Source organism: Crocuta crocuta, unplaced genomic scaffold (assembly GCF_008692635.1).
Source record: "Crocuta crocuta isolate KB4526 unplaced genomic scaffold, BGI_CrCroc_1.0 scaffold556, whole genome shotgun sequence".
In the NCBI taxonomy this organism is placed as follows: Eukaryota; Metazoa; Chordata; class Mammalia; order Carnivora; family Hyaenidae; genus Crocuta; species Crocuta crocuta.
The window spans coordinates 2617839-2644751 of NW_027527436.1; the positions used below are offsets into that span (position 1 = coordinate 2617839).

General features: G+C 36.8%; 1 protein-coding gene across 1 annotated transcript in view; it reads right to left on the reverse strand.

Annotated features, from left to right (window-relative positions):
• USH2A (usherin) overlaps positions 1-26913 on the reverse strand; it is a 717315-nt gene that overhangs the window by 487490 nt on the left and 202912 nt on the right. Inside the window, exon 20 of the mRNA XM_077759473.1 lies at positions 18739-18969. Coding sequence (XP_077615599.1) covers positions 18739-18969 — 231 coding nt within the window. The remainder of the gene's footprint in view (positions 1-18738; positions 18970-26913) is intronic.

Here is a 26913-nt window from a genome sequence, read left to right on the forward strand (position 1 = left end):
ATCTCCTCCATTCCCTCATCAGGCTCAGCATACATACTAAGAGCCTTTCAATACAGTGGGGCCTCTCGAATTATTTCTCGGCACAATTTGTGTGCATAGTTCAAGGAGTCCAGTCTTCCCAGGTGTCATGAGGTTCTTGGCATCTAATCAAGTAGTCCTTCCTTGGTAACATACTGGTATCAGCTACCCTTTTTTGTTGGGAAAACAACTATCCTTATACAAATTATTGTAATAGTCTGCAAGTCCGTGTCCTCCAATGGACTTTGAGTTCCTTAGATTTTTGAGATCTCAGTGTCTGACATATTCATACACAGAACACACTACCCCCCTGACTCAAAGTTCATGCTGTTACAGCTTACAGTTTATGTCTTTGAACAGATCAAGGTGCTTTGACATCTGTTTTCTCATTTGATCCTCATTGTCAATCTGGCAATAAACAGAAGACATTACAGTTTTCATTCTACAGATGAGGAATATGAAATTCATAGAAGATGAAATGGAAGTATCTGCACTACTCAGTAATGGTAGAAGGAAGAATCCTTCCATATCACACTGTCTGTAGAGACTGTATTCAGTTTGGGAATGATTTCTCACTTTAATACCAAAATGTTGAATTTATTCTATACTTGTAAATAGCAAAAGACAGATAATTGATTAAATAAAATAGATATAAGACCAATCATATTTCTGTTCCTTTATGTAAACAAAATTGCTAGTTGGTCTACATTTTATGCATCGACCAAATCTCATCTCTGCTAATTTATATGAGACAAGGAAACTCAGGGGACATAGTTGGTACCTTAAAGACTAAAAAACCTACAAAAAATCCAACTGACTCAAAAACAATTTCCCACAATGAAAATCATTACAAATGAAGAGGTAGCAGGATTCTGCAGAAAACATATTGACAGAAAATCTAAAGAAATGGCTTCTAGTCTTGCTTGTCTCTTCTGAGATCACATACTGGTGGTGTCCAATTGCTGCAGGGGTGGGGGTGCAAGGACATTTAGCCTCCCTGAAATTCCATTTCCTTAGCTGGATACTCCCCCCTATTTCCTAAGATTGTTGAGAGATCAGTAAAACAATATATGAGTGTTTAGGAATATGCTAACACTTTATGCAAATGTAAACTCTTTTAATTATTAACCCCCTGGATTCAGATCTGATTTGTTTTCAGTCTTGCATTCCTATGCCAATTTTAACTCCACAGCTTAATTACACTTGGTATCATACAGTTTTAAATATTTAAATTTTACCTAATTTAATCTAATAATTTAACCTGAATTTCCCCCCACGTGTTTTAAACCCATTACTTCTTGAAGTGTCTGTGTTGACTAATGAGAAAAATAGGTCCCTCTCCTCCCCATAACACCTCTTTATGCATCTGTAAACAGTTATCATACGTCCCTTCTGCCTTCTTGCCTCAAGATTGAACATCCTCAGGTCTCTCAGCCTTTTCTTAGAGGTCCCATTTTCAAAGCTCTTCATCATTTTTTGTTGCTCTCTTTTGAAACCTCTGGCAAATTTGTCTATGTTTTAAAAAGTGTGCCATCCCAAATGGAACACGATACTCCTATCAAGGGCTAAGGATTGCCAAGTGGAGTCCAATAATCACATTATTTATTTTATCCTTGACAATTCTGCTAATACAACACAGGGTAGCAGTTGCCTTTTTTCTTTCTCCTTCTTCCTCTTTTCTTTTTTTTTAAAGAGCATCATCGTACTGACTTTTTCTAAGATGTTAACTAGTGTAAATTAGAACTCCTGAGGACGAGAATTAGTAAAATTAACTTACTAGTCATTCCTTTAGTCACATTACCTAGGGCAGCATTTCATAAATATTATGTGCTTAATAAATAGAGAGTGGCTCTGTGAATATTACTTGTATCTACAAATGGTAATGTTAATTTTTTTTTATTTGATGAAAAATATGAGCCTTCATTTATGATTGAAATGTACCAAAGAGTAGAAAATCCACAATTGACTCCTGTGGGATTATTTAAACACACACACACACACACACACACACACACACACACACACACACACACAAATTAGCCTTTTGAAAGCAAGTTATTAGAGAGATGCCTATGTGGCTCAGTCGGTTAAGAGTCCTACTTCTGTTCAGATCATGATCTCACGTCTCATGAATTCCAGCCCCATGTTGGGCTCTGTGCTGACAGCTCAGAGCTTGGAGCCCACTTCCGATTCTCTGTCTCCCTCTCTCTTTGCCCCTCCCCTGCTTGCATGTGCACACATGCTCTCTTTCTCTCTTTCTCAAAAATAAATACACATTAAAAAATTATAAAAGCAAATAATTACAATGATAGGTAAAAGTGGTTTTTACTAAATTCTATTTACATATCTTTTCAATTACACTAAAGTTTCTGGAAATTTTACCAGCAAACCAGAAACACAAATAATAAAACTAATAATCAATTAGCATAAAATCAATTACTATATATAATGTGATAGATGACCTCATGGAATTTAGCTAGATTGTCAAACCTGCCTAATACTTGATTTTCCAGGACCAAATCTAGAGGAAATATGAAAGGATTTGGCAAGGTCAGTGACCACAACCCACGAAGCCTTGATCTTCTATTGTATCTGCTGAACAGAAAAAAATCCTACTTACTGTTCTAACTGTTATAACAAATACAAACCAGGAATCCAGTAGGTATACCAGGATTCCTTTGGGGGGAACTAGGAAATGAAATAAAAAATGTAATCTCATGCAGATCAGGGATTAGATTTAAAGGGACCTGAGGTAGTGATGATACCCTTTTATCCTGTAAGTATTACGAACATTTTATCTTATCATATTGGCTAAGAATCTGTTGCATGATGTTACACAGTGAGAAAGTATCAAGTGGATCAGTAACAATGTAGCTAATCTTCCTTAGCTATTAGTTGAGAAATAACCCATAGTTTTAAAGTACAGCCCTCTCAGAGGAGAAGAAGAAAGATCAAGGAAAGAGGGAAAGAGTCTCTTAGAATTTTAACCATCTCAGAACAAATTATGCATCCTGGACTTCAGATTTTAAGAAAGACTTAGCAAACATCTTTAGTATGCCTTTTCATTGATAATATACAAAGCCAAACCAACAAAAAAAACTTTCATCACAGTTTTAAGAATATTTAAGAAATATTTAAGAATATCATTAGCTAGAGACGCCTAGGTGGCTCAGCTGGTTAAGCATCCAACTTGGTCTCAGGTGATGATCTCACTGTTCATGGGTTCAAGCCTGCGTTAGGCTCTGCACTGACATCTCAGAGCCTGGATCCTCCTTCTGATTCTGTCTCCCTCTCTTTGCCCCTCCCTCACTCATGCTTGCTCTGTCTCAAAAAATAAACATTAATTTTTTTCAAAAAATAATATCATTGGCTAAAATAAATACATATCTTTTGAAAACAAGCCCCAAGAAATTATGCCTGTTCAGTTATTAAGTATGTATTAGAAATTTACACTATACTAGAAATTTCAGAAATGGCCTAGAAATTATAAACTATATTTTAAAAACAGTTTACTCAGGTAGTAGGACAGAGAGATAGATATGAAAATGTTATACTCTTACTACTAATTTTTAGCCCACATGGCCATTGGTCAACATTTTATACTGGTGACCATTACCTAATTCATCAATCTTTACTTTCAGGTTAGTTTTTTTTGTTTTTTTTTTAACCTACATTTTGAGTTATCAGTAACAGTCCTAAATATATTGTCTTACACAATAAGGGGGGGAAAAAAAAGAAAACTCAGAATAAGATACTTGCTGAAAGTTTTTAATGAGGCATTAACAGCTCTGTAAATTAAAGTTCTAATTTGCACAGTTTTATGAAGTAAACAAGGAGAGAACAGCATCAGAGGCGGGCTGCTGCTGGCTGCCTCCACTCAACACATTTAAGTGAGTGTCAAATTGATTTTGCAATACTTAATTATATTTCTCTAATTTTTTTGACTACTGAATTTATAAGTATGCAGAAGAAATCAGTTTTCAGCAAACTAGTTTTCTCAGTTAAACATAACAGCATAGCGCATTAACACCAATTACATGAGCAATGAAAATTGCATTCCAGAGGTTCAATAGAATGAGAGCAAGCACTGGTCAACTGCACACTCAAATGTGTATTTTATAGTTTTACTGATTAAAGTTTTTCTTATGGTATAATCCCTGAAAAACAGACAAACTACAGTCTTTTGTGTTCATAAAAATTTGTGTCTAATATGAATGAGGTCGAAATAAATCCTATTCTGTAGAGAGAGAAAAACAGTATTTTGTTGAAAGTGTACAGATTCTTGCTGTCAGCATAGTTTAATAAAACTCATTTTCCTATGCTTTAAAATATATTGTGGATACAGTTTATATCAGTGAAATTTAGAAAGTCAAGCCAATCTAAAGTATATGCATTGCTTATGCCTTTATCTAAAATAGTTCAGGACTAATAAATTAAATAATATAAAAGCTGGTTGATTTTTCTCTAAATAAAGTTAAAGCAATTTTTCCATCACAGTTTAGATCAATGGTTCTCATTGTTACAAGCATCACCCAGAGGTCTTTTTCCTTTACCCATTTTATTGAAGTATAAATTACATGCAATAAACTACATTCATTTAAGGGGTACAATTCAATAAGTTTTGAGAGATATATATACCTGTAAAACCATCACTGTGATTACTACAGAACATTTCCATCACCCCCTCTTTCTCAGCCTCAAGCAATCATTTATCTCCTTTTGTCACTATAGTTTGTATTTTTTAAGAATTACCATTAAGTCATTTTCTGCCTTATTTGCTCAGCATATCAACTGAGACGGATGCACGTTGTTGTTTGCTTCAGTAGTATCAGTAGTTTATTCTTTGTGCTGTTGAGTAGTATTCTACTGTATGGACATACCACAGTTTGTCTATCCATTCACCTATTGATGAATATTTGTGTTGTCCCCACTTTGGAGCCATGGTGAATATGGGTGCTATGAATATTTACGTACATGCCTTTTGTACAAATTCTTCCATTTCTTTTAGACAAATACCCTTGAGAGGAATAGCTGGGTCATATAGTACATGAATGTGTAACTTAGTAGATAGTGAGATCTTGTTAAAATGCAAATCTCTCTATTTCCTCAGAGATTAGGATCTCTTAAAGAATTCAGAATTTGCCTTTTTTTCAACCAATTATTCAGGTTAATTCTTTTTTTTTTTTTTAATGTTTTATTCGTTTCTAGGAGAGAGAGAGAGACAGCATGAGCAGGGGAGGGTCAGAGAGAGAGGGAGTCACAGACTCTGAAACAGGCTCCAGGCTCTGAGTTGGCAGTCAGCACAGAGCCCGACGCGGGGCTCGAACCCACGAACCGCGAGATCATGACCTAAGCGAAAGTCGGACGCTTAACCGACTAAGCCACCCAGGCGCCCCTATTCAGGTTAATTCTTATAAAGAAGTTCTTTTAATATTTTGTGTGACATTCTGTTGAAAAAACTAATAGATGATTGAATGAAATGGTCACTTTTAATCAGTCAATCTACTGATACAAGAAGTGGGCCAATCATGCACGTTTAAGGTCACCACATTTGGGATTTTGAATTCAATTTTATCTTTATAAGACCACAGTTCAGGTTGGGGGTGGATGCCAAGTATGTTTTTGCTAAGGGTTTTCCAAATTGAATTGGTATTTTTATTAAGATTGTGACCAATGTAGTAGTAGTTAAATTTTTTTTATGTTCTACTTTTTTTTTTGCTCTTCAGTGAAATCATTTGATTTTTGTATATTGACTTTCATTCAACATCTTTGCTAAATTCACTTAGTAAATTGAACAGTATATATATTCTTTTGAATTGTATATAATAATCATGACATCTGGAAATGAAGACGGTTTATTACTTCTTTGCTTTATTATTAATTAATTATTTTTTTGTTTGTTTGTTTGTTTGTTTGCCTGCCTGCCTGCCTGCTGTATTTCTCTGACTGGTACTTCTAGTACAATGTTGAATATAAGTGGTAATAGTGGCCTTCTTTGTTGTTTCCCTGATTTCTAGGGGAAAGCATTCAATATTTCACTATTAGTAGCAATTTATAAAAATGCACTTATCAGGATGTTTGCTCTCTAGCGTGCTGAGAGCTTTATCAGATATTATATTTGATGTAATGTACTTATTGAATCTATGGGAATAATTTAGATTTAGATTTCATCTTTATTAGGTTATGTGTCTTGTTTTCTTCATTATATTTTGCGTGTTCTATTTTATTGATGTTGGCTTTTATTTTTAGTAAATCCTCCTTTCAATTTTGGGGGGATTTTATTTGCCCTTTTATTTATTTCTGGTTTCCTCTTGAGTTAGAAGTAGATCATTATTCTTTTTAACTATCCATTTTCCTAATATATTCATTCAAACTTTTTTAGTTTAAGTCTAATACTATTTACTCCATCAGGAACGGAACTGAAATTCTATCTACTGAGACACTAATTTAGCTATGATTTTAGTTCTAGAATTCCTATTCCAATACACACCAATTCTCTGTCAAAATTCATCTTTTCACTAAATACTAATCATAGTTATTTTCAAGTCTTTAGGTATATATACATGTGTAGTGTATATGTGTTTGTATGTATATATATATATAAGGTGTGCATATATAGAGATATATCTCTAGAGATATATAGAGATATATAGCTATATATCTCTAGAGATATATCTCTAGAGATCTAGATTGGATATATTATATATATCCAATATATCTGGATTACTTCAGGATCAATTTTTATTTTTTGTTTTATTTATTTCATCCTATTTCTTGGTATTCCTGGTAATTTTGGATTGAATATATCATGTAAAAAAATTATAGACTCTTGTAGATAACTTTAGCAAATATTGAAACATTTTTGGCATGAAGATAACTTTTATCCTATCAGAAATTGACATGGGTTAAGATGGGTTGAGGTTTTACTTCAGGCTTTGAGAAGACTGGCCTGTTTCTGGTTTTCTCTTACTCACAGGATTTCAACTGAAAGCCTGGTGTATTTACCAGCCGCTTCCTCCATGGTAGGCCCTGAACCATAATCTCTTGTCTCTCAAGTCATGCTTTCATTTTCCCAAGACTATGCAATTTGGGAACTAGCAAACAAAACAGAAAGATCAAAGTCTTTTATGCTTTTCCTTATTTCTGGGGCCTTAATCTCCCATGTCTTTGTAGTCCCAGTTACTCAGTACTGTCTTTAAACAATCATATTTTTAGGAAATTGTATCCAGTTTCTTTTATTTTTTTCTCAGCACAAGGAATTTTTGATATCCTTCACAGCAGGAGATGGCTCTGTCTCTCATAGCTAGAGACAGAAATCACCTGTAATTATCTAATTACATGTTTGAGGCATGATTTCACTGCAAGACTTTAAGTTGCCTAAGGTTAGAGACTCTGTTTTGCTCAATCTTCTCTAAAACACCAATGATAGCATCTGGCAAATGCTGTGAAATGGAGAAAAGTCTGTGTATGAACTGATGAAATGATTGAGTTCTTCCATCTAAAGGTAGATATAGAAAACAGAGCCAAAAGATTTGAAAACCAGTTGGCAGAAAATTGCAGGGGGAACATGGTGAGATTTATTTGGTTTCTTCATATTTTTAAAAGGATATAATGGTGCCATTATTATTTAGGGACACATAGGGTAGGTATTGTACAAAGTCACATTTTGAAAACTATTAATCTTGAATAAGGCATGTACAATGAAGAAGGGGGAGACGAAATGTAGGTGATAGATTGAGAAGTGACTGTAGTAAGGAAATGGACACGCAGAGCATCTTATTTTTAAGAAGATTGATTATGAAGAAAAGGGAGGAAACAGAGTCAGATTTACAAGTGTATGTTAAAATAGAAAGGTAGCCACTAGAAATGCAGAAATGAGATGTGGAGCATCTAAGTCTCTAGAGAAAGAAGAAAGGCAGCTAAAGACATAAAGGGTGGAGGTTCACAGATTACATAAAAGAAAGTGACTTATCAGAGAGATACGTAGTAGAGAGAAGTTATAAAGGAGTATCAGCAAGATTTATGTGGTTTGGGGACATAAACTATATGTATGAAGGGAAAGGCACGTCATGTGAAATTCTGGATTAAGAGATGTCAGCCATACATACATGTATAACAATGACCACAAACATATCATGTGCCAGTCTTTACGGTGCTTCCTGCACTAAAACCTTATGATAATTCATCTTACAGATGAGGACACGGAGCTACAGAGCGGGTAAGTGAGTGAGACTGAGGGGCACACAGCATGTGGAGGATCCAGACTGGAAACTCAGAGAACCTGACTCCAGAGCCTGCACTTTCCGCGCCGCTGCCCTCCCTTGCTCCTGCGCCAGAATACCAGCCTCAATACGTCCATTGCCCTTGAAATGGAATTCAATCAATTTGATGCTGTTAATCCATCCATAGCATTGATCACTGTAGTTTATAAAGCACTTTCAAGATTAAAAGTGCTTTTTATTGTACTATATATGTGTATTATGACTGTCATCTTAAACCTATTGCAATAAGCCCTAATGATATGTAAAGGTAAAAGTGTCAAAATATTCATTAATCTCAAAATTTAATAAACCTAAGGAGATCCTGTATCTAAGAGACAGGCAACACCTAGTTCCCAACATCATAATGCAAGGGCTGTGGGGCATAAAACAATTCCTGATACAGCACTCTAGCTCAAACAATTGACATAGAAGGAAGTCCACTAGCCAGTAAGGATCACTAATAAAAATTTCTTTTTATCTCAAGTACAATATAGCATAAGACACACGTTCTTACATATCTGAGGCCAATAGAATCCAAACAAATGGAATTATCACTAAGCTATCAAAAACTTCCAACAAGGTAGGCCTCAAAATTATGTAATATATTCTAACGCACCATGAATCTTACCATTAAGTCATTCTTACATCCAAGCAATCTTTCTTGCAGATCTCCTTTTTCTCTAACTCATTTAACTAATTCTTTATTCAACAAATATTTATTGTACATGTGGTTCTTTGCCGTGTAAGGACAAATGTTATAGCAGAAGAAAACGGTCATTATTTCAGTCTGCTTGGGACCTAGGTAAGCGAACAAGCAATTCTAATAGAATGTCATAGGAATTAAAACAGAGAAGTTCTGGTTTTCCTTGGTAGTACCTGGGAGAAGCCCCTAATCTAGATTTGGCACAGGGTATGGGGGGGCGGGGGGGCTACTGAGAGGACAGCTCAGCTGACACTTTAAGGATAGGTAGGATTAGTCTGTGAAAGGAAGAAGTACTTTCAAGGAAGGGAAAGCATTCCAGGCAAAGGCATGGGTCTGTCCTAAGACCCAAGAATCTAAGATGGCGTGGTGCATTCAGAGAGCACGGACTGAAAGAGAGTCATATACCTGGGGAGTAAACCGGAGATCTATGGATGGCAAGATGAGGCTGAAGGGTAAGCAGAAAAAAGTTCATGTGGGGCATTTGGATGGGAAACTACTGAAAGGCTTTAAGCAAGAGAATGGCAACACAGATTATTCATTAGAAAAACAGCCTAGAGAAAGAGTGAAACTGTTGATAAGAAGACACACACCACAGACCATAGGACCAATGGATGGTTCTAAGAGATGTGTGAGGGGAAGAATGGCCAGAGGAGGAACAATGGGTGGAATGTGGGACAGGGTGTGAAAACTCATATTCAAGAAACTTCCCAGGTTTCCATGTCAGGCAATCGGTACTATTCACTTTGGTAGAGATAGTGGTACACAAAGAAGAATGAATGGGTTGCAGGAGAGAAAAATGAAGAGAAGCACAAGCCAACAAAGAGGCATCTGCATTCTTTTTCAGTTTTCTGCCTGTTTGGGAGGAGGGGTCATGAAATCATTCATCCCCACAAATCTCCCATAAGTCTCTATCTCTCCTTTATGAAATTCTCCCAGGACCCTCTGTGTTTGCGAGGTTGGCATTGCCACCATTGCCAGAATGTCTCTTCAGGTGTTTTTGTCCCTTCCTTCCTCCTTATGCCTGTCTGTTCAAGTTGCACTTAAAGACAAAGGACTTAAATGAGGCGGCTCCTTAGTGAAGTCAATGTACATAACTGAGTTTCCCTTCTTGAATCTCCAAACAAATACCTGAGGGCCATGTCTGTGAGCTTCCTTCGAGGTGCAGAACTTAACTGTGGTCTGAATAATTGCACTTGAAGTTTCTCTACTCACAAGGAATTCTTAGTGCATGATTCTGTAAAACATTTCTACAGATCACCAGAACATAATTTTGAAAGATATGGCATTTTGGCAATAATATTATTGGAATTCCAACCTGAGTAGAAATGAAATTAATCTACACTCTTCTGTGGGTGTCATATATTTATCTTAAGGTTATAACATAACAGTAATGTAGATCTTTAAGTATCTTTAATTAGTATTTTTCAAAAAATATATATACAAAATAATTAATTTCATTCAATTGTTTCATAGGGGTTAGTTTCTCTACCACTACTGACTATGATGATTCTTTTTCTGCTCAAAGTTCCTCTTTTACCCATTTAAGGAAGAAAAGGAAACTAAAATTAATCTCTATTACATTGATGCTGAATGTCATTAAGAGATGGAGACAACTGGGTGCCTGGGTGGTTCAGTCGATTAACTGTTTAACTTTGGCCCAGGTCATGATCTCATGGTTTGTGGATTCAAGCCCCACATCGAGCTCTGTGCTGACAGCTTGGAGTCTGGACCCTGCTTTGGGTTCTGTGTCTCCCTCTCTCTCTCTGCTCCTCTCCAACTTGCTCTCTCTCTCTCTCTCTCGCTCTCGCTCTCTCACTCTCAAAAATAAATGTTAAAAAATAAAAAGATGGAGACAATTTTTTTTCTTTAGTAATGAAGCCCTAGCGAAGATTTTTCAATGGCAAACATATTGTAAGACGACGACATTGGACAATAGAAGTAGGTAAATGTGAGACCACACAGAAAACCTGAGGACCTGGTAGGAATGGTATGTTTGAGAATGTGGCATGAGTGTGTGAGAACAAATGTGCAATGCAATGTGTACATCAAGTGACAATACATCTGGGTTTGATAATAACAGAGAAGGAAAAAGCAGATGCTTTAAGGCTGATTAAAAGCATTATCAACTAACAGAAATGGTTTGCCCTAAATGTAAATGTTATTCTGTCCTACTGGCATGGTCAATGCTGGCTAGTTTACTGACCACAAAATCCCTGTTGGAAAAAACTAGATGCCGTTTCAAGACATTTCCATTTATCAAGCATTATTATCTATTTTGTTGTGTTACTTCTCTCCTGGTTGTTTTATCTGAGCTACCCTGTACTCGTTTTTAGGGTTCTTGGTATTAGGGCAGAAGAAAGAAAAACATATTGTTAATTATGAAATTATGTATTAATTTAAGCAACTTAGACTAGACTCAACCAAAAATAGGCAAGCGACCAGCCTGATGTCTGTTTTTGTTGCAAATGAAGTGTTTTTACCAAAAACAATGAGGCAACACTTATTTGTTTCTATACCACCTATATTCACACTACCGTGACAGAGCTGAGGAGTTGGGACAGAGACCCGATGGCTTACCGAGCAGAAAGTATTTAATGTGTGGACATTTACAGGGCACTTTGTAAGCCCCTGCTCTAGACTGACACTGTAAAACTTAACAGGGAGGGAAGGGTTCTTCATGCAAAGGGAGACTTGCAACTTCATTAAATTTGACCACCTAAGCAAGAGCCAACCAGTATAAGTTTTGTTGAAAGTAAAAGTCATGGTTGAAATGATTATTTTGAGCAATCAGAGATAAAATTCGAAGGTGAAACTCAAGTACTCCCAAACCAACCCTACCATTAACATTTCAAACACAAGGCAACATAAGAATGTGCTTCAAAATGTGTCCATTTTGAAAAATATAAGGGCTTAATCACATGCAGTCACTTAAATTGGCCTTTATGATGTATTTGTTGATTGGGGAAAAACATGGTCCTTTCCCATCCAACAATGCCATCTTTGCACATCTCCACTGAAGGTAGTAAAAATAAAACAATTTTCACCCTTACTTCCCTTACTTCTTAATTTCCTGAGTCACCATGGGTTAGTCTGACTTCTGGGATTCTAAGAAGATATACATTTGGACCTTCATCCCTATGAGTCCATTCAGATGCTCTCACACAGATACTCATAATCTCTTCCTATTTTGTCACAACCAGAAACACATTACGAACCTTTTCACTGCTTGGAAGCCATTTCTCTACTTTGTTCCCAAGGTCCATGTTCTTATTCTCACCTTTCTTTTTCTGTATCATTACTGTCTGTTCGTTAAACTCTTAGGCCAGATAGTTGATTCATGTAGTTGCTTTTCTTTTCTTTTTTTCTTTTTTTACAAATAGTTTATTGTCAAATTAGTTTCCACATAACACCCAGTGCTCATCCCCACGAGTGCCCTCCTCCATGCCCATCCCCCATCCCCCCCACATTCATCAGTTCTCAGTTTTTGTCAGCATTCAAGAGTCTCTCATGGTTTGCCTCTCTCCCTTTCCCCCACCATTTCCCCCCTTCTTCTCCCCCTTGGTCCTCTGTTAAGTTCCTCCTAATCCTCCTATACGTGCAAACATATGATATTTGTCCTTCTCTGCCTGACTTATTTCACTCAGCATGTAGTTGCTTTTCAATAACTATGGCTAAAATCTAACATCAAAAGTCAAATAAGGGGCATCTGGGTGGCTCAGTCGGTTAAGCATCTGACTTAGGCTCAGGTCATGATCTCATGGTTCGTTCATGGGTTCAAGCCCCGCCTCCGGCCGTGTGCTGACGGCCAGCTCAGAGCCTGGAACCTGCTTCAGATTCTGTATCTCCTTCTCTCTCTGACCCTCCCCTGCTAACGCTGTCTCTCTCTCTCTCTCTCTCTCCCTCCCTCCCTCAGAAATAAAATATTTAAAAAAAAAATTTAAGTCAAATAAAGCTTGTGATTATATATGCCTTTTAAGGACTGGCTTTTTATTTGTTTTGCTGTTTTGTTTGTTTGTTTTTTAAGCACTTTCTGGCAAAATTAGTCGCTTCCCGTCAGCGGAAAACAAATACTGGGAGAGCAAGGGTGGTGAAGGTCAGAATTAATATGCTTTTACTAATTAGTCTACTTGAAGAAGTTTACTCTGCTTGCACCTTCTCTATAAATGCTTATAACGAGCTTTCTTTTAATGAAGTGCTTAAATGTCTCAGCTCACTAAAATAATAAACAGTAATAATAATAAAGCACATATATCATAGAGTAAAAATATATATAAAATATATGCTTTTAAGGAATATTGATTCGGAGAGTTGCCTTTCTCTCTTCACAACTTGATAATTAATTGTATTTCTTTAGCCTAAAGCATTCTAGTTCAGTCATTTGGGGGAAGGCAAATGCCACAAGACAAAAATGTCTGACAACCATTTAGTGTCCTTGAACGGCATTATTATGAAGAAAGTGTACAGAGTTCTCATCTGCAAGATATTCAACATCAGTAATCACATTTCTCGTGAAGACAAATAAAAGGGAATTACATCCAGGTGCACATGTATGCTCATCTCCCCAGTGGTTTGCTACAAAGATCTCCCCAAAGGCAGTTCCTGATTTCTGGGCAGGGTCACCAGTAAAAGCAGTTTAAAAGGCTGGTGTGATTGGCATCTGGATACGACAATAGTCAATCCTTCCCCCCAAATGATCATGGGCCTGTTTTTGCTAACAGGAAGAAAAAGTGACAAGGAGAGAGGGTCACCTTTGGAATGCCAGTCTGAGCAGTAGTTTAGTTCGCTGTTTTTACCAGGTTCCCTTTGGATTGCTAGCACTGCCTGGAAAGGACTAAATTCTTTGTGTAAATCAAGTAGATTTACTCTGCATTCCTGAAAAAAAAATGAGCAGTTTTTCCATCTGAAGACACAGTGATCACCCCATACAGCTGCAGAAGGTAGAGAATGTTCTATTTGGTACTCTCACTTTGGAAGGAGAATGTACTGTTAACCTCATGTGGCCAGAAGAATATTTTACCATGAGTGTCTACATGATTTTCTAGTTAAAATATTATGAACTTATATTGAATTTGCTTCTTCTTTACACATTCTGCCATAACTCAAGAACTGAATATCCATTTTATATTGAGTATTTGTCTCCATATCACTTAAATTATCCCTATAAATTAACATATCCCATACATTTTTCAGATTAATAGAGAAAAATAAATTTATGTTAATCATAAATTGTGAACATAATACTATATGAAAAAAGCATCACTGAACAATTTGTATAAAGATCTGGTTGTTTTTAAACTCATAGATTTCTTGGTAATAATCTCTCTTTTGAATTTTTGAAGCTACTTAAATATTCTATATGTGTTTGTTTTGGAGTTTGAGAAGTTTGAGGCATTGGTCATCTATCGCAATCCTTAATTTAATAGATGAGCATGATTAGATCCACAGAAAAAATGTTTATCCGATGTTTCAATACTAGGCAGGTTAATTTAACTATTTTCAATAAAAAATTAAAAATCATATTTAAATATAGGAATTACATGTTACTCATACCTTCAATATAACATTTAGGCATGCATATATGTGTAATAGCAGATGAATTAATAGAATACTGATTTTACAAATTTCAGAGGACTCTTAAAAAAGTGTCTCTCTCATGGTAAACACTTAATAAACATTTGTTAAATGAGTAACAGTGAATAGCTAATGTTTAGACTTTTAAGTAGTCTGCATGGCAGACACTGCAAAGTTCAGTAGGTGGCTATTGCCTTTCATCTTCACCTACTTCTAGATATCAGTATCATAAGTAGTATTATTATGCCAATTTTAAAGAAAAGGAAACAAAGGTGCAAAAATGATTAATTGGTGTATATAATTACCTGTAGCTAATACATAATGGAGCCTAGATCTGAAATTTATTAGTTTGCTCCCAAAGCACTCACTCTTACTCAAACAGAAGTGGAGGAGTTAACACCTGATCTTAAATTTATACTATGATATAAATGACTGGTAATATACCCTTCCTAGAGATTAGATTTTTTAAACAATTTTTTTAATGTTTATTTTTCGAGAGAGAAAGAGACAAAGTGTGAGCAGGAGAGGGGCAGAGAGAGAGGGAGACACAGAATCCAAAGCAGGCTCCAGGCTGTCAACACAGAGCCTGACACAGGGCTCGAATCCACGAGCTACAAGATCATGACCTGAGCGGAAGTCGGATGCTCAACTGACTGAACCACCCAGGCACCCCTAGAGATTAGATTTTTGAAAGAACATTTGTATTCAAAAGGAAAAGGGACCAAAAACCGATTCTAAAAAAGATGCACCTGAATAATTTTTCTTCCCAGAAGTAATTCTGATAGAGTTAATTTACAATACAAAGCTAAATAATTTACAATATTAAGCAACATGTTAGAACATATACTGATATATTTGAAGTATTTTCATTATATCTTATGCAATAAAAATATTGAAAGTAGATATGGGAAAGGTGTGAGTTATATAAGAGATTCCTTCCTTGAGCTGCAATCATGAGATCATGTGTACTGGGACTTTTAAAACATCATTCATGACTATGGAACATGCTATAAGTCTTGTCATCAATGGGTGAAATCTCACTTATTTTTTTTATATTTAACATATGCACAATAATACAAATAACTGTATACTTGTCTTTGAGTATTATTGGATATCTCCATTCATAGTTCCAGAGTCATTTTAGTTAGAGTTTGATATTTTAAAACAAATAATTCAAAATAAAAGCATCTTAGTTCTTACAATTATTCACTTACTAAATGCAATTAATCATTTTTGAGATTTCCAAAATTGGCTCATTAAATTTGCCTCAGGATATAAAATTCTTCATAAATTATATAGAAAAGGAGTTGATAGCACCAATTGACATATAGCACTTCAACCCATTAAAATAATTTCATTCAGATGTTAAACATCTAGCTTCTAAGAACATTCTGGAATCAATTGCTATGGAAAAAATGTGATCCCTAGATGGCTTTGGGGATGTAAGTAAATATATAAGCCAACCCTATTTACTATTTGTTACTGAAAAGCCAACAACTGAAAGAAAACTCCAAAAAAGTTTAGCAGTGTTGGGTAAGGAATAATTCGAGTGATCATTTTATCTTATCCTCATTTATTACTTTTAGATACTTCTTATTCTACACCTTCCAAAACACTGTCCGTGTATATGCCTTCCCATTCCGTGGCAAAGCACCAGCTTTTGAATCAGAAGCTTCCAATTCACATTTCAACCCTGAAATTCAGTAGCTGTGGTACTTTAGGGAAGCCTGTTACTGATTCTCATTTCCTCTGTACTCTGAGGGTAAAAATCCCTGCCTGTAGAGGGATTGAATGAGAATATTTAAGTAAAACGAATGGAAGATGCAAATTATACATGTACCTCTCTGCTTAGGAAAGATACAAGGTTAGAGAAAGCTATTGCACTGGTTTTGGAGACTTGTCCTAGCTTACTGATTGAGTAAACTTCATTTAACCATGGGCCCAGCTCAATGAAATTATTCAACAAAACCTGCCAGTTGAGCCAAAGGATCAAACCAATAATTTGACGTAGACCTGGTTTAAAAGTTAAAGAGAACCTTAAAAGTAAGGTGAAACTGCTAATAAAAAGGAGCTAGTCATGCCGCAGAACGTGCCTGCAGGCTGAACTTCCTATTCTCTGGGAATCACCAAACCTCCGGGGAGCACTTCGAGCCAAAATTGTGATCTCCCTGCCTTGTCCTTCAAATGATGTGTACTCCAAACACATTTTCTGTGCAGCTGGAGGCTTTGTTATAGACAGAAGGATCCTGCTTAGTGAGGCCGGTGTTTACGGCCTAACTTTTTTAAAGAGGAATTTGGAAAACTTCCCAGACGCTACATCTGCCCCGAGCCCTTGCACCTCTGAGTATAAGGCCGGCTAGGGAGAGCGTGCAGACGACTAAATTTATTAACGGTGGACGGGTCACTCTATCTTTCACTGCAACAACAGTAGGTGATCCCATCAGAAATCTGTCTGCTGGCTAGCCAGCAAATCCAAGCTGACACGCTTACAGCAGACAGACAGCTGAATGGAAACGAAGGCTGTTTCCTTGAAGAAACACAGCGCGCGCCAAATGTTGGACCAGGAAGGCAGTTTCTATTTCCATTGGAGAAAAGGCTCTTTAACTTTGTATCCATAGCTTCTTTGCCAGATTTTATTTTTCTCTTTTCTTTTCTTTCCTTCCTTTGACATTTATGAATATTAAGCAGAAGTGGAACATTTTATGAGATCTCAGTGGTTGAATTTCTAATATTGAATGATGATTTTGATGTACTAGGCCAGTGGTTAAGCAGGTATTCACCTCAATATACCTTGGTTAGAACATTATTCATTATAAACGTACATCCAGGCTCCCTTAAAAGCAAACTATTGACTATTTTAAATAAAAATAAAGCAATAGGGGTGCTTGGGTGGCTCAGTCAGTTAAGTGACAGACACTCGATTTGGGCTCTGATCATGATCTCACAGTTTCATGGGTTCAAGCCCTGATCTGACTCTGCACAGTGCAGAGTCTGCTTCGTATTCTCTCTCCCTCTCTCTCTGCCCCACCCCTACGCATGCCCTCTCTGAAAAATAAGTAAAGTTTTACAAGTTAAATAAAGCTATAATATTTGAGCCACATTTTACAGCTACAGCTGAAATTCCATTTCATTGTCCTCAATATATGCAACCTTTTAAAGGCTGGTTGCTCCAAACCTACTTTCTTGTGGGTTAAATGAACACCGTTACGAGTTTACAGAATCATATATACCTTATTCTTTATAATTTTTTTTAATTGGGAAAGTGGAGTATGTAACGTAAATAGTTACAATTTTCTATCATTGTAGTGAAATAGAGCTTTTACAAACTCTAATTCAGGAAGCTAACAGGACGCCTGGAATATTGTAGGACCAGCATCCAGGAGTTGGGTGAGGCCAGTGAGGCAGGGTTACAGGCTCATGCAAGAAAGGGATGGATCCAGTCTTCGTTTCAAATTTGGACTTCTATAAGGAATGTTTTGGCATTAATTTTCACTTTTAAAAGTATTGTACGAAAACATTGCTTCTGTTGATTCCTGAGGTTGTTTTTTTTGTGCCTTAAAATTGTGTGCCTTAAGCAAGTGCCTCACTTACCCATAGGAGGTATGTTTCCCTGAAATTGGTTTTTCCCATAATGCTCTCCACAAACTCTATTGATAGTTATCATGTTTAAAAAAGTACCAAATAAGGACCAGGAATGTTGGGCTAGGCAAAGTTAGAAAATTTTCTTATAATTCCTTTTAGAGGCTTTAATAACTTGATGAGTACTGAGAATCTCTAGCATCATGGAACATTTCTCAAACCTATCTGCCCATAGAACTAACTAACTAACTCTCTCTCTGTCTCTGTCTCTCTCTCTCTCTCTCTCTCTCTCCGTAAGCACATGAGGTATTCTGAGGAACACATTCTGATAAATGGTGTCTGAGAGCCATTTCCAGCATATACTTAAAGCTATCTTTCCACACCTATATTTTTCTTTTCATTCCTCTTCTTACTCACTTCCCCTCCCCCCCCCCAGAATATTAACAGATGGACATACTGACACAATCAAGTTGAAGTTATAAAAGGTCTGAATTAGTATTTCTATAGACAAACATAGTAAAAATTCATTGTGAAGGGATATCAAAATAATAAGAAACAGCTGGGAGCTTAGTGTCTGTTCAATAAAGTGATGTCAAATATACTTACCAGTAAAGTCTGTATTGACCGGGTGTGTGGAGCTGGGAAATTTATAATATCCGTTCCCTATGAAACGGATTCCTTTCATCATCGTGGCAGTTGGAGCTGGGAGAGATGACTCTCTCCTTTCTAGCTGATATGTAGGAAGGGGTCCATTCAGTTCTTCAGGGGTGAGCCATCGAACACGGATGGTTGTGCTGTTAATTCCTTCGACCACAGGAGGCCTCAGTTGGGTTGGTGCTAAATATAAGAAACACTTGTTACATTCAAGAACGTAGCTTCTCTCTAGACACTCACACAGAGGTACACATGTTCTCATGTACATCACATTCAAAATCAAGTCAGTTGTGGTCTCAAGTATTTACGTGGTTCTAAGAACTGAAAACACAAGAATATATATCTTAAATGTGACTAAACACAATTTAAATGACTAACAAATAGTTACCACAAAATGTTTACGACTAAACAAAATCTCCCCTTGGAAATAATTTCTCTATTCTTTCTTCTTCAGTAAAAGACATTTCATATTATAGTCTGTTGGTGCCCCACACAGATTCCCTTAACCAAGCTGGTATCCCAATGCTCCAACGTGCCTGTTGATCATGGCTACCCCCTTTTGTGGAAAATTTCCCTTGACTGAGTGGGAGCTACCTCACCCAGTTGTTACAAGATCCCTCATGAAACCTATAGCCTGTGACTACCAGTGACCATTGCAGGTGACTGCTGATCACAAAGGACAGAGCCCCTGTGTTAACGTGACATCCACTTAGGGCTGCAATTCACAGCGGCCAATCAAGTAGAGGAAATGGGTGAAATGGACTAACTGGTGACACAGGAGGGAGGATGGTGTCTTAGAAGAACCAGGCCAGGGTGATGAGTCGCTAATCTGTGCCAGGCAGCAGATAATGCAGGAACCATGACCTGAAGTTGACAAACCTTTTACTTTGTTAACATTAGTCATTTGATGTGTAATTTTTCTGATTTTGAAAGTTTAGTAACTGGTTTAAATTAAAACAAATAAGCAAAAACCACTCTGAAAGTCATCAGAGCCTCTACATGAGGAAAAGGAGCCTGTGAACTCAGGGGTTTATGAACTGTGGTCAAGGTACAACAGCCCTTGGGGCTCTGAGGTGACCACACCACCTGCAAGGCCTATGCCTCGGGGCACTGAATGCCCAGTGCCTTGCTCACATTGAGGCCTCAGCATGCTTCAAGGTCTGGGACACTGGCAATTCTCTGGAGGCTCCTGGGAAACTCCAGGAGTGAGTAACAGAGATGGAAATCTTCCCTAAAACTTGTTGGAAATGGGATTAGAGTAACAACTGAGTTATTGAAAATAAACTTTTGTTTTTATTTTTCTTTTTAAACAGTTGAGTGTTTAGGCTGAGATTCATTTCCACTCTAAGGAGGTCAGCTTAGTTTCAGAAGTACAAGCAAAGAAAGGAACAAATATCCTTACCACCAAGCCTACTTTTTAAGGGCCTAACTTAAAGCTGTGGACTTTCCATTTCTACTTGTGTTCACACAGGCTTCTGCACATACAAAGTCTTTGCCTGCTTTCGATAAATGTATATTAAAATGATGTGAATACAAGGTTTCTTATCCTTAAACCATGAAAGAACTTAAAACAGCTTAGAACAAATACCATTATTACTTTCTAGAAAGCTTGGCCAGCTTTCCAAAGAAAAACAACTGATTGTGATTCTATTTTAACTTTTCATAAGGAACAGAGGGCATGGAGCAAAATGTTCATCAACTTACATAATTAACTATTCTGTTCCTCTTCTGCCACGGCAAACCATGCGACATCTTTAGTTTTATATATGTATGATTCTGTAAATTTTATGCATGATTTCCTTTAACATTCCCTGCCAAAAATTAGCTAAATGGTGGGTTCTCAAAGATTTCACTCAACAAGCCATGTTCCATTCTTCAAAATAATAATAAAAAAAAAATCTAAGGCGTCTAGAAATTTCTTCTCCCCCTAAGCTTGTCTTTAGTTTGGAATTCCATCTTTGTATTAAAATTTCACTAGGCTATTATTGGCTATGAGCTTAACTAGGGAAGAATTGTCAAAGATTTTTGAGCCCTGGGTTCAAGCAAGCAATGAAGGACAAAGTACATAATTTTTTATTATCTAAAACTTGCTATTTAAAAACACAAGAGAGAAATTTTGAACTCTTTTGTTGTATTTTCTGTTTTCCACATATGATACCCTAGAGTCCTGGGACAAAAGGACCTGAGATTCTAGTTAGAAAAATACCAGCTATTCCAATGACATCCAATAGAACTTTCTCTGATGATGGAGATGTTCTAGATCTGTATTGTCTAATATGGTAGGCATTAGCCACATATGAATATTGAGCACATGAGCTGTGGCTAGTGAGACTGAGGAATGGAAGTTTACATTTTATTTAATTTTAATTAATTTAGACTTCCAATAGGCACATACAGCCACCATACTGGATACCAACGATATAGAGAATCACAAACTATAAATATTTGACATGTTGAGAATAGGATGTCCATTTTAAATAAGTAGTTAGATCAATAAGATCCTTGCAAATCAAATCCAGCAGCACATAAAAAGAATCATCCACCAAGATCAAGTGGGATTCATTCCTGGGTTACAGGGCTGGTTCAACATTCGCAAATCAATCAATGTGATACATCACATCAANAGTGGACACCAATTTGACAATAAACTATTTGTAAAAAAAAAAAAAACACAATAAATAAAATAATCAAAAAAATAAGCTAATTTTAATGCATTGCAACTTATAAAAAGACAGTATGATTAAAAATGTTTTCTGACAAAAAAATTAAAATAAATAGTTAGAGAATTTATGAATATACCTCCTGCACATCTTAAGAACTAAAAAGTTTATCCTTGTTTAAAAGTAGCCTAAGCGTGCCTGGGTGGCTCAGTTAGTTAAGCATCTGATTCTTGATTTGGGCTCGGGTCATGATCTCACAGTTAGTGAGATCCAGCCCTGTGTGGAGCTCTGCACTGACAGCACGGATCCTGCTTAGGATTCTCTTTCTCCCTCTCTTCCTGACCCTCCCCTGCTCTTTCTCTCAAAAATAAACACATAAAAGCAGTCTTTTCCTGAAGGTCCCATTTGTTTGACATTTGGCATTCCAGCTAGCTGGGGACAATGGTGAAGCTTAGTACCGCTATAGCTTTCAGAATCCTTTCTCCCATTGATATCGTAACCAAACTCACTTCCTAATCAGGAGTATAAATTCAGTCAAACAAAACAAAAGAAATTGCAGTAAGTTAATAGTTTTTAAAAATGTCTCCTAAAATGAGAGTGCACTTATTTTTTAATTTGGCAAAATGATTATAATCAATAAGGGCACCCTGAGAATCCACTAACATGAATGTTGACTGTTTAAATTCTTCTAAATTCACAGGAGAATTATTCCATCACGCAATTAAACTATTCTTAGGAAGACAACTACATAGAATGAGTCAAATTAGAGTATACTTTTTATTCTCTTGCTTAAAAAATCCAAACAACTTCCCAGCTGGTATATTGTATGTTTCACTTAGAGGAGTCAACCCAGCCTGTTTGAAAGGGTGAGCACCCCACTGAGTTATTGTCTTCCCAGTTCCCTTAAGACCAGAGGGGGAATTTTCAATCAATTAAACTAGACTGGACACACACACACACACACACACACACACACACGTAGAATGATGAAAAGAAAAATACATATTCCTGAACTATTCAACATACTCACACAAGTACAGACTCACTAAGAGAAAGGAGGAATAAAGGATCATTTCTCAGGCTATCAAAGTAAAGGGATTATAGTTATCAATTCGTTAATCGCAAAACAGTGAATTAATAGACAGCACAGAATAATGGAAAGGACTCTGCAGACTGTTAGAGATTACATTTTGTGTTTTCATTTCCAATTTTGCATGACTTAGAAAAATCACTTCAAACTTATGCATGCTTCATTTTGCCCATCCACAACAGGAGGATAAATTTTCAGCAGAATACTTTGACAATAAATGCTTTTAAAAACAATATATACAATTGTTTTTATACAATATATACAATTAGGTTTTACAAAGCAAATTTCTATACAAATACAAGGCACTGTTATAACTAGCCAATAACACATCTTTCAGATAACATATTATAAAAGGATACAATTCATCCACATTCAAAACCTGTATTTACTTAGAAAATCCTCTTATAAATGTAAAGTATAAAATGGATCTTCAATATCCATCATTTCAAAGAATAACAACATAGTCTGTTTCCACTTAGAATAAACTTAACAATGTTTTTTTGTATTTTTTGCAAGAGCTCTGTAATCCAGTTTCCAGTCTAGCTCTTCTATTTGTAAATATTCTTTATAAAATGCTGTGATAATAGACATTCTGCTTTATGCAGCATTTATTACTTTATAATCTGATTAATAGCATATCATAATGCATAAATTTACATGTGCAAAATTTATGTAGTGTGGAGTTTGAGTGTCACACCATAAGAACGGAGGGCTAATGGGCAGAAGCCCTCGTTCATGGCAGGTCTTTAAAATCAAATCTCTTTATTTGTTTTCAACCAAGAGTCTGTTGTCTACAAACACTGCAAGGCAGCGTCAAGGTCTTAAAACACCATCATCTTTCCATTACAAAGACAGGAATCCAGCAATGAACATCCTTTCTACGTTTCAGGCATGTGTGGAGAGCAGACTAACCTAAGACCTCCTCGGGCACCTTGGCAAGAGAACATGAGTTTGACTATTCCTTACAAATACAAAACTGTCACAAGAAATGCATTTCGCCCAAATACGTCCAGGCCCAAGCGCGCACGTAAGGGCACCAGGTGATCAGGAAGCCATGATTTCTCAGTTGGGGACCACTCGACTGCACCTCCTCTCCTGTCCGTGTCCAGAAGAGGAGACGGTTCTCCCCTCAGAATCTCGAGATCACTCAGCCTTGCCTTGTTCACTCTCTGTTCTCTGGAGAAAAAAGGACAAATCTACTTTACAATTCCCTGCTTTGCTTCCTAGTCTCCTTCCAGAGAGAACATGTACAGTGGAGCTGATCTGGAAAGGAGAAAACTTCGCTTCTTGACTGGTTCTTGAGGTCCCCAATTTGGCTAAGCCATTATTTGGTCTCTCAGTTCCTCAGTGCCTCACTTGTCCAAGAGTGCCGTCGAACCGATGGTGTCTTCCTGTTTCAAAATTCTATGATTGAACATTTTCTAGCAGGGTTTCTCAACGAGTATACTAGAGACATGCTGGACATATGACACATGAACCTTCTCAGTCCCCCAGGAAGCCAGCTAGTTTATCCTGTTCTGAGCCACTCTGTTCCTTTTCCCCAGCGCTGAGCCACCCTGTTTCTTTACCCCAGCAGAGTTTACAAAATATTATGATCTCTCTAATATGGGCTAAGACATAAGGAAAGGTCAGAAAGCACAGCTTTCGGAGAATTTAAGGGAAATCACCTGCTTGGTGAATAAACACTACCTTACCCAGCTGCCGTTCTGCTGATCATCAATGATTTGTATGTAACTAGCATCCTAGATGTGCAGAGAAGGGGATCTGAGATTTCTGAACCGCACACACAGCAGCAGCACGACAGTGCGTGCCATTCCCTAAAGTCCACCATTAATAAAAGGTAGCTGCTTGGACTGTAATTATGGCATCCTTTCTACCCAAACTTGAAGCTTTTATGGGGCTTATGCAATTAACTACTTAAATGCATCGTAACACTTGCTTCTCTGACAGCAAAGTATTGATTTTTTAATCATTTTCAAGTCTCCTCTAGCACAAATAAATGTACTACAGTTACAGTTAATGCACTGTGTACATGCATTAAATGCTAGTGTGACACAATTTATTATTTTGTGATATGTAGAATTGAAGTTTGGCTTCTCAGAAATTAGCACCACCAATCCAGCATCAGTATGGAAACTACCATTGTCCTTGGTACTCCAAATTCTCTAACTTCAGAAAGCTGCAGACCTTTGTTAATAGGATAGTTAGGCTTTAAAAAAAAAAAAAAAAAGGAGGGGGTGCTGGATATAAATCTTTTATATATGTCAGTGTAGGAGAAAATTAAAAATAGTCTAATGGAAGATACAGTTTTTATTTTCCTAAAGGTGTCACTGTAGGACCTATGGCAAGTTTGTGCAGATGAATTTTCATCTATTTAATTTCTTTCCTTGTGCTTATTTAGGGTACATCTATCAAAATATTTTGCATACCGCAGTCTCTCTGATTCAGCCAAGTTTTACATATTCTAATTGTGTCGTTGCAATGCCTTCCTATAGGTAACAGTATATAACGCTAAAAGACTGATTTAAAAAGTATGATTTCGGCATGCTAAAAAGGTCCGGAGAGCCCCTATTAAAGTCACATATCTAAATGCAGACCTGATGACAGAGGTCATTACATGTTTCATCAACAAGCCTTTTGCTTGGGTGCAGCCGCCCCAGTCAAAATTAAAGTTGGTGAGTAAAAAGCAGTTAATTTTGTTTTGTTAGAAATAATATCATTTTAGTTTTAGCATCTAAGACAGATGCCAGCATTTCACTCTGAACAGATGGTAATTCCATCTAATAGTGCATCTCTGTATTAGTAAGGTCTGTTGTGTATACAAACAGTAATAAACAGTAGGTAAGGATCAAAATAAATTTTAATTGTTGACATTAAATTCTGGCAGCCACAGTTCTAAGGCTGCAATATTCCTTTTTCAAATCTGTCAGATTTACTAATGCCGCAAAAGCTTTGCCGAAAGCTGCCAGATCCCAGTCTCAGTAAAAAGGCTTTTGCATGCCACGGGTTACCGGTCTGTAGCAGGATACCTGTTTTCATACACTGAAACCACTGCTCAGGAATGACACGGAATTGGTATGACCATCTATGCGATGGTCAGCCAGCATTTCTTTTAGAATGGTCCTGAAGGACGGAGCATCTAATGAAGAGGTTATTATAAAAAGCTACATCCCGATTGTTACATTATGGGTAACAGTAGGATCACAGCCCTTTTCCCACCTTGCTCAGGAAAGGTCTCCCCTTCAACTCATTTTATTTTATTTGCAGGTCTGGGCATTCCTGAACTTCTCTGAAAGTGACATCATTCCTTCCTTTCATATTGTTTGCTTTGCCCAAGTCAGAAGGATTTCCCTGACAGTCAGAGCTACCATCAGCTGTGCTCTTCTATAGGCTCTGCTGTGGATCTGGATCGAGAGTGCCAACAAGCACCAATTTGGTCCTGATAATGCCTCCAGCGATCTGGTATTACAAGTAGTAGCCGCTATTTATTTTGGGAAGCTGCCATGTTAAAAAAAATCATTAAAAAACCCCGTTTGGCATTCAGGTGACTGTTCAATAACAAACATGCTTTGCAATCATATTTCTTTAAAAAATGGATGTATTTTTTTTAATCATGAAAAATATATTGCTTCCACCATATGGGACAACCAACGACTCACCAACCGATTTAAGATGCAGCATATTGAGCTGACCATATGTTACAGTGCTGTTGAATGGCTGAGTGATTCATGCCCGTCACATTCTAGTATATCAATTAAAGCTCCTTGAAGTCTGCATGATTTGTGTCTCTGTTATTAAACCCTGCTAATTCATCCCACTTACACATCTGTTATAAATCTCTAGGAGTGCTGCATGATTCATGGCAATCTGTGAGCATGCTACAGCAAATTCTTCTCCTTGTAATTAACAGTAAATTGTTTTACTGCCATGCAATGAATTTTTCAGTTATATTGCAAATGAACTCCTAAATGTGCGGTTCTTTCCTAAGAACTGACTTATATCATTAGGCAATTAAAAAGTATTGCTTTGAACCAAAAGCTTTTAATCAAGAGAAATACAACTTAAACACTGCTTAAGAGCCATGGAAATTTGACATGTTGGTTAAAACTGTAAAATAATTTCTGTTGTGGAAAGAGAAATACAAACAAACAAAGCCCTGAGTGTACTCAGGATTTCCATGATGCTAACTGAGACAGAACTGAAGCCTGAAAACACTCGGTGAGACAAGTTTGCACAGATACTGTTTATCTTAGAAGTTACTTAAGTCGTCTGTCATTACCAAATTTCTCAGATTGCTTTACACTTCTCTAATTGTAAAACAGTGCCTTTATTCTTGAAATAAATAATTGGATAATTAGCCAAGTTGAATCATCAGAG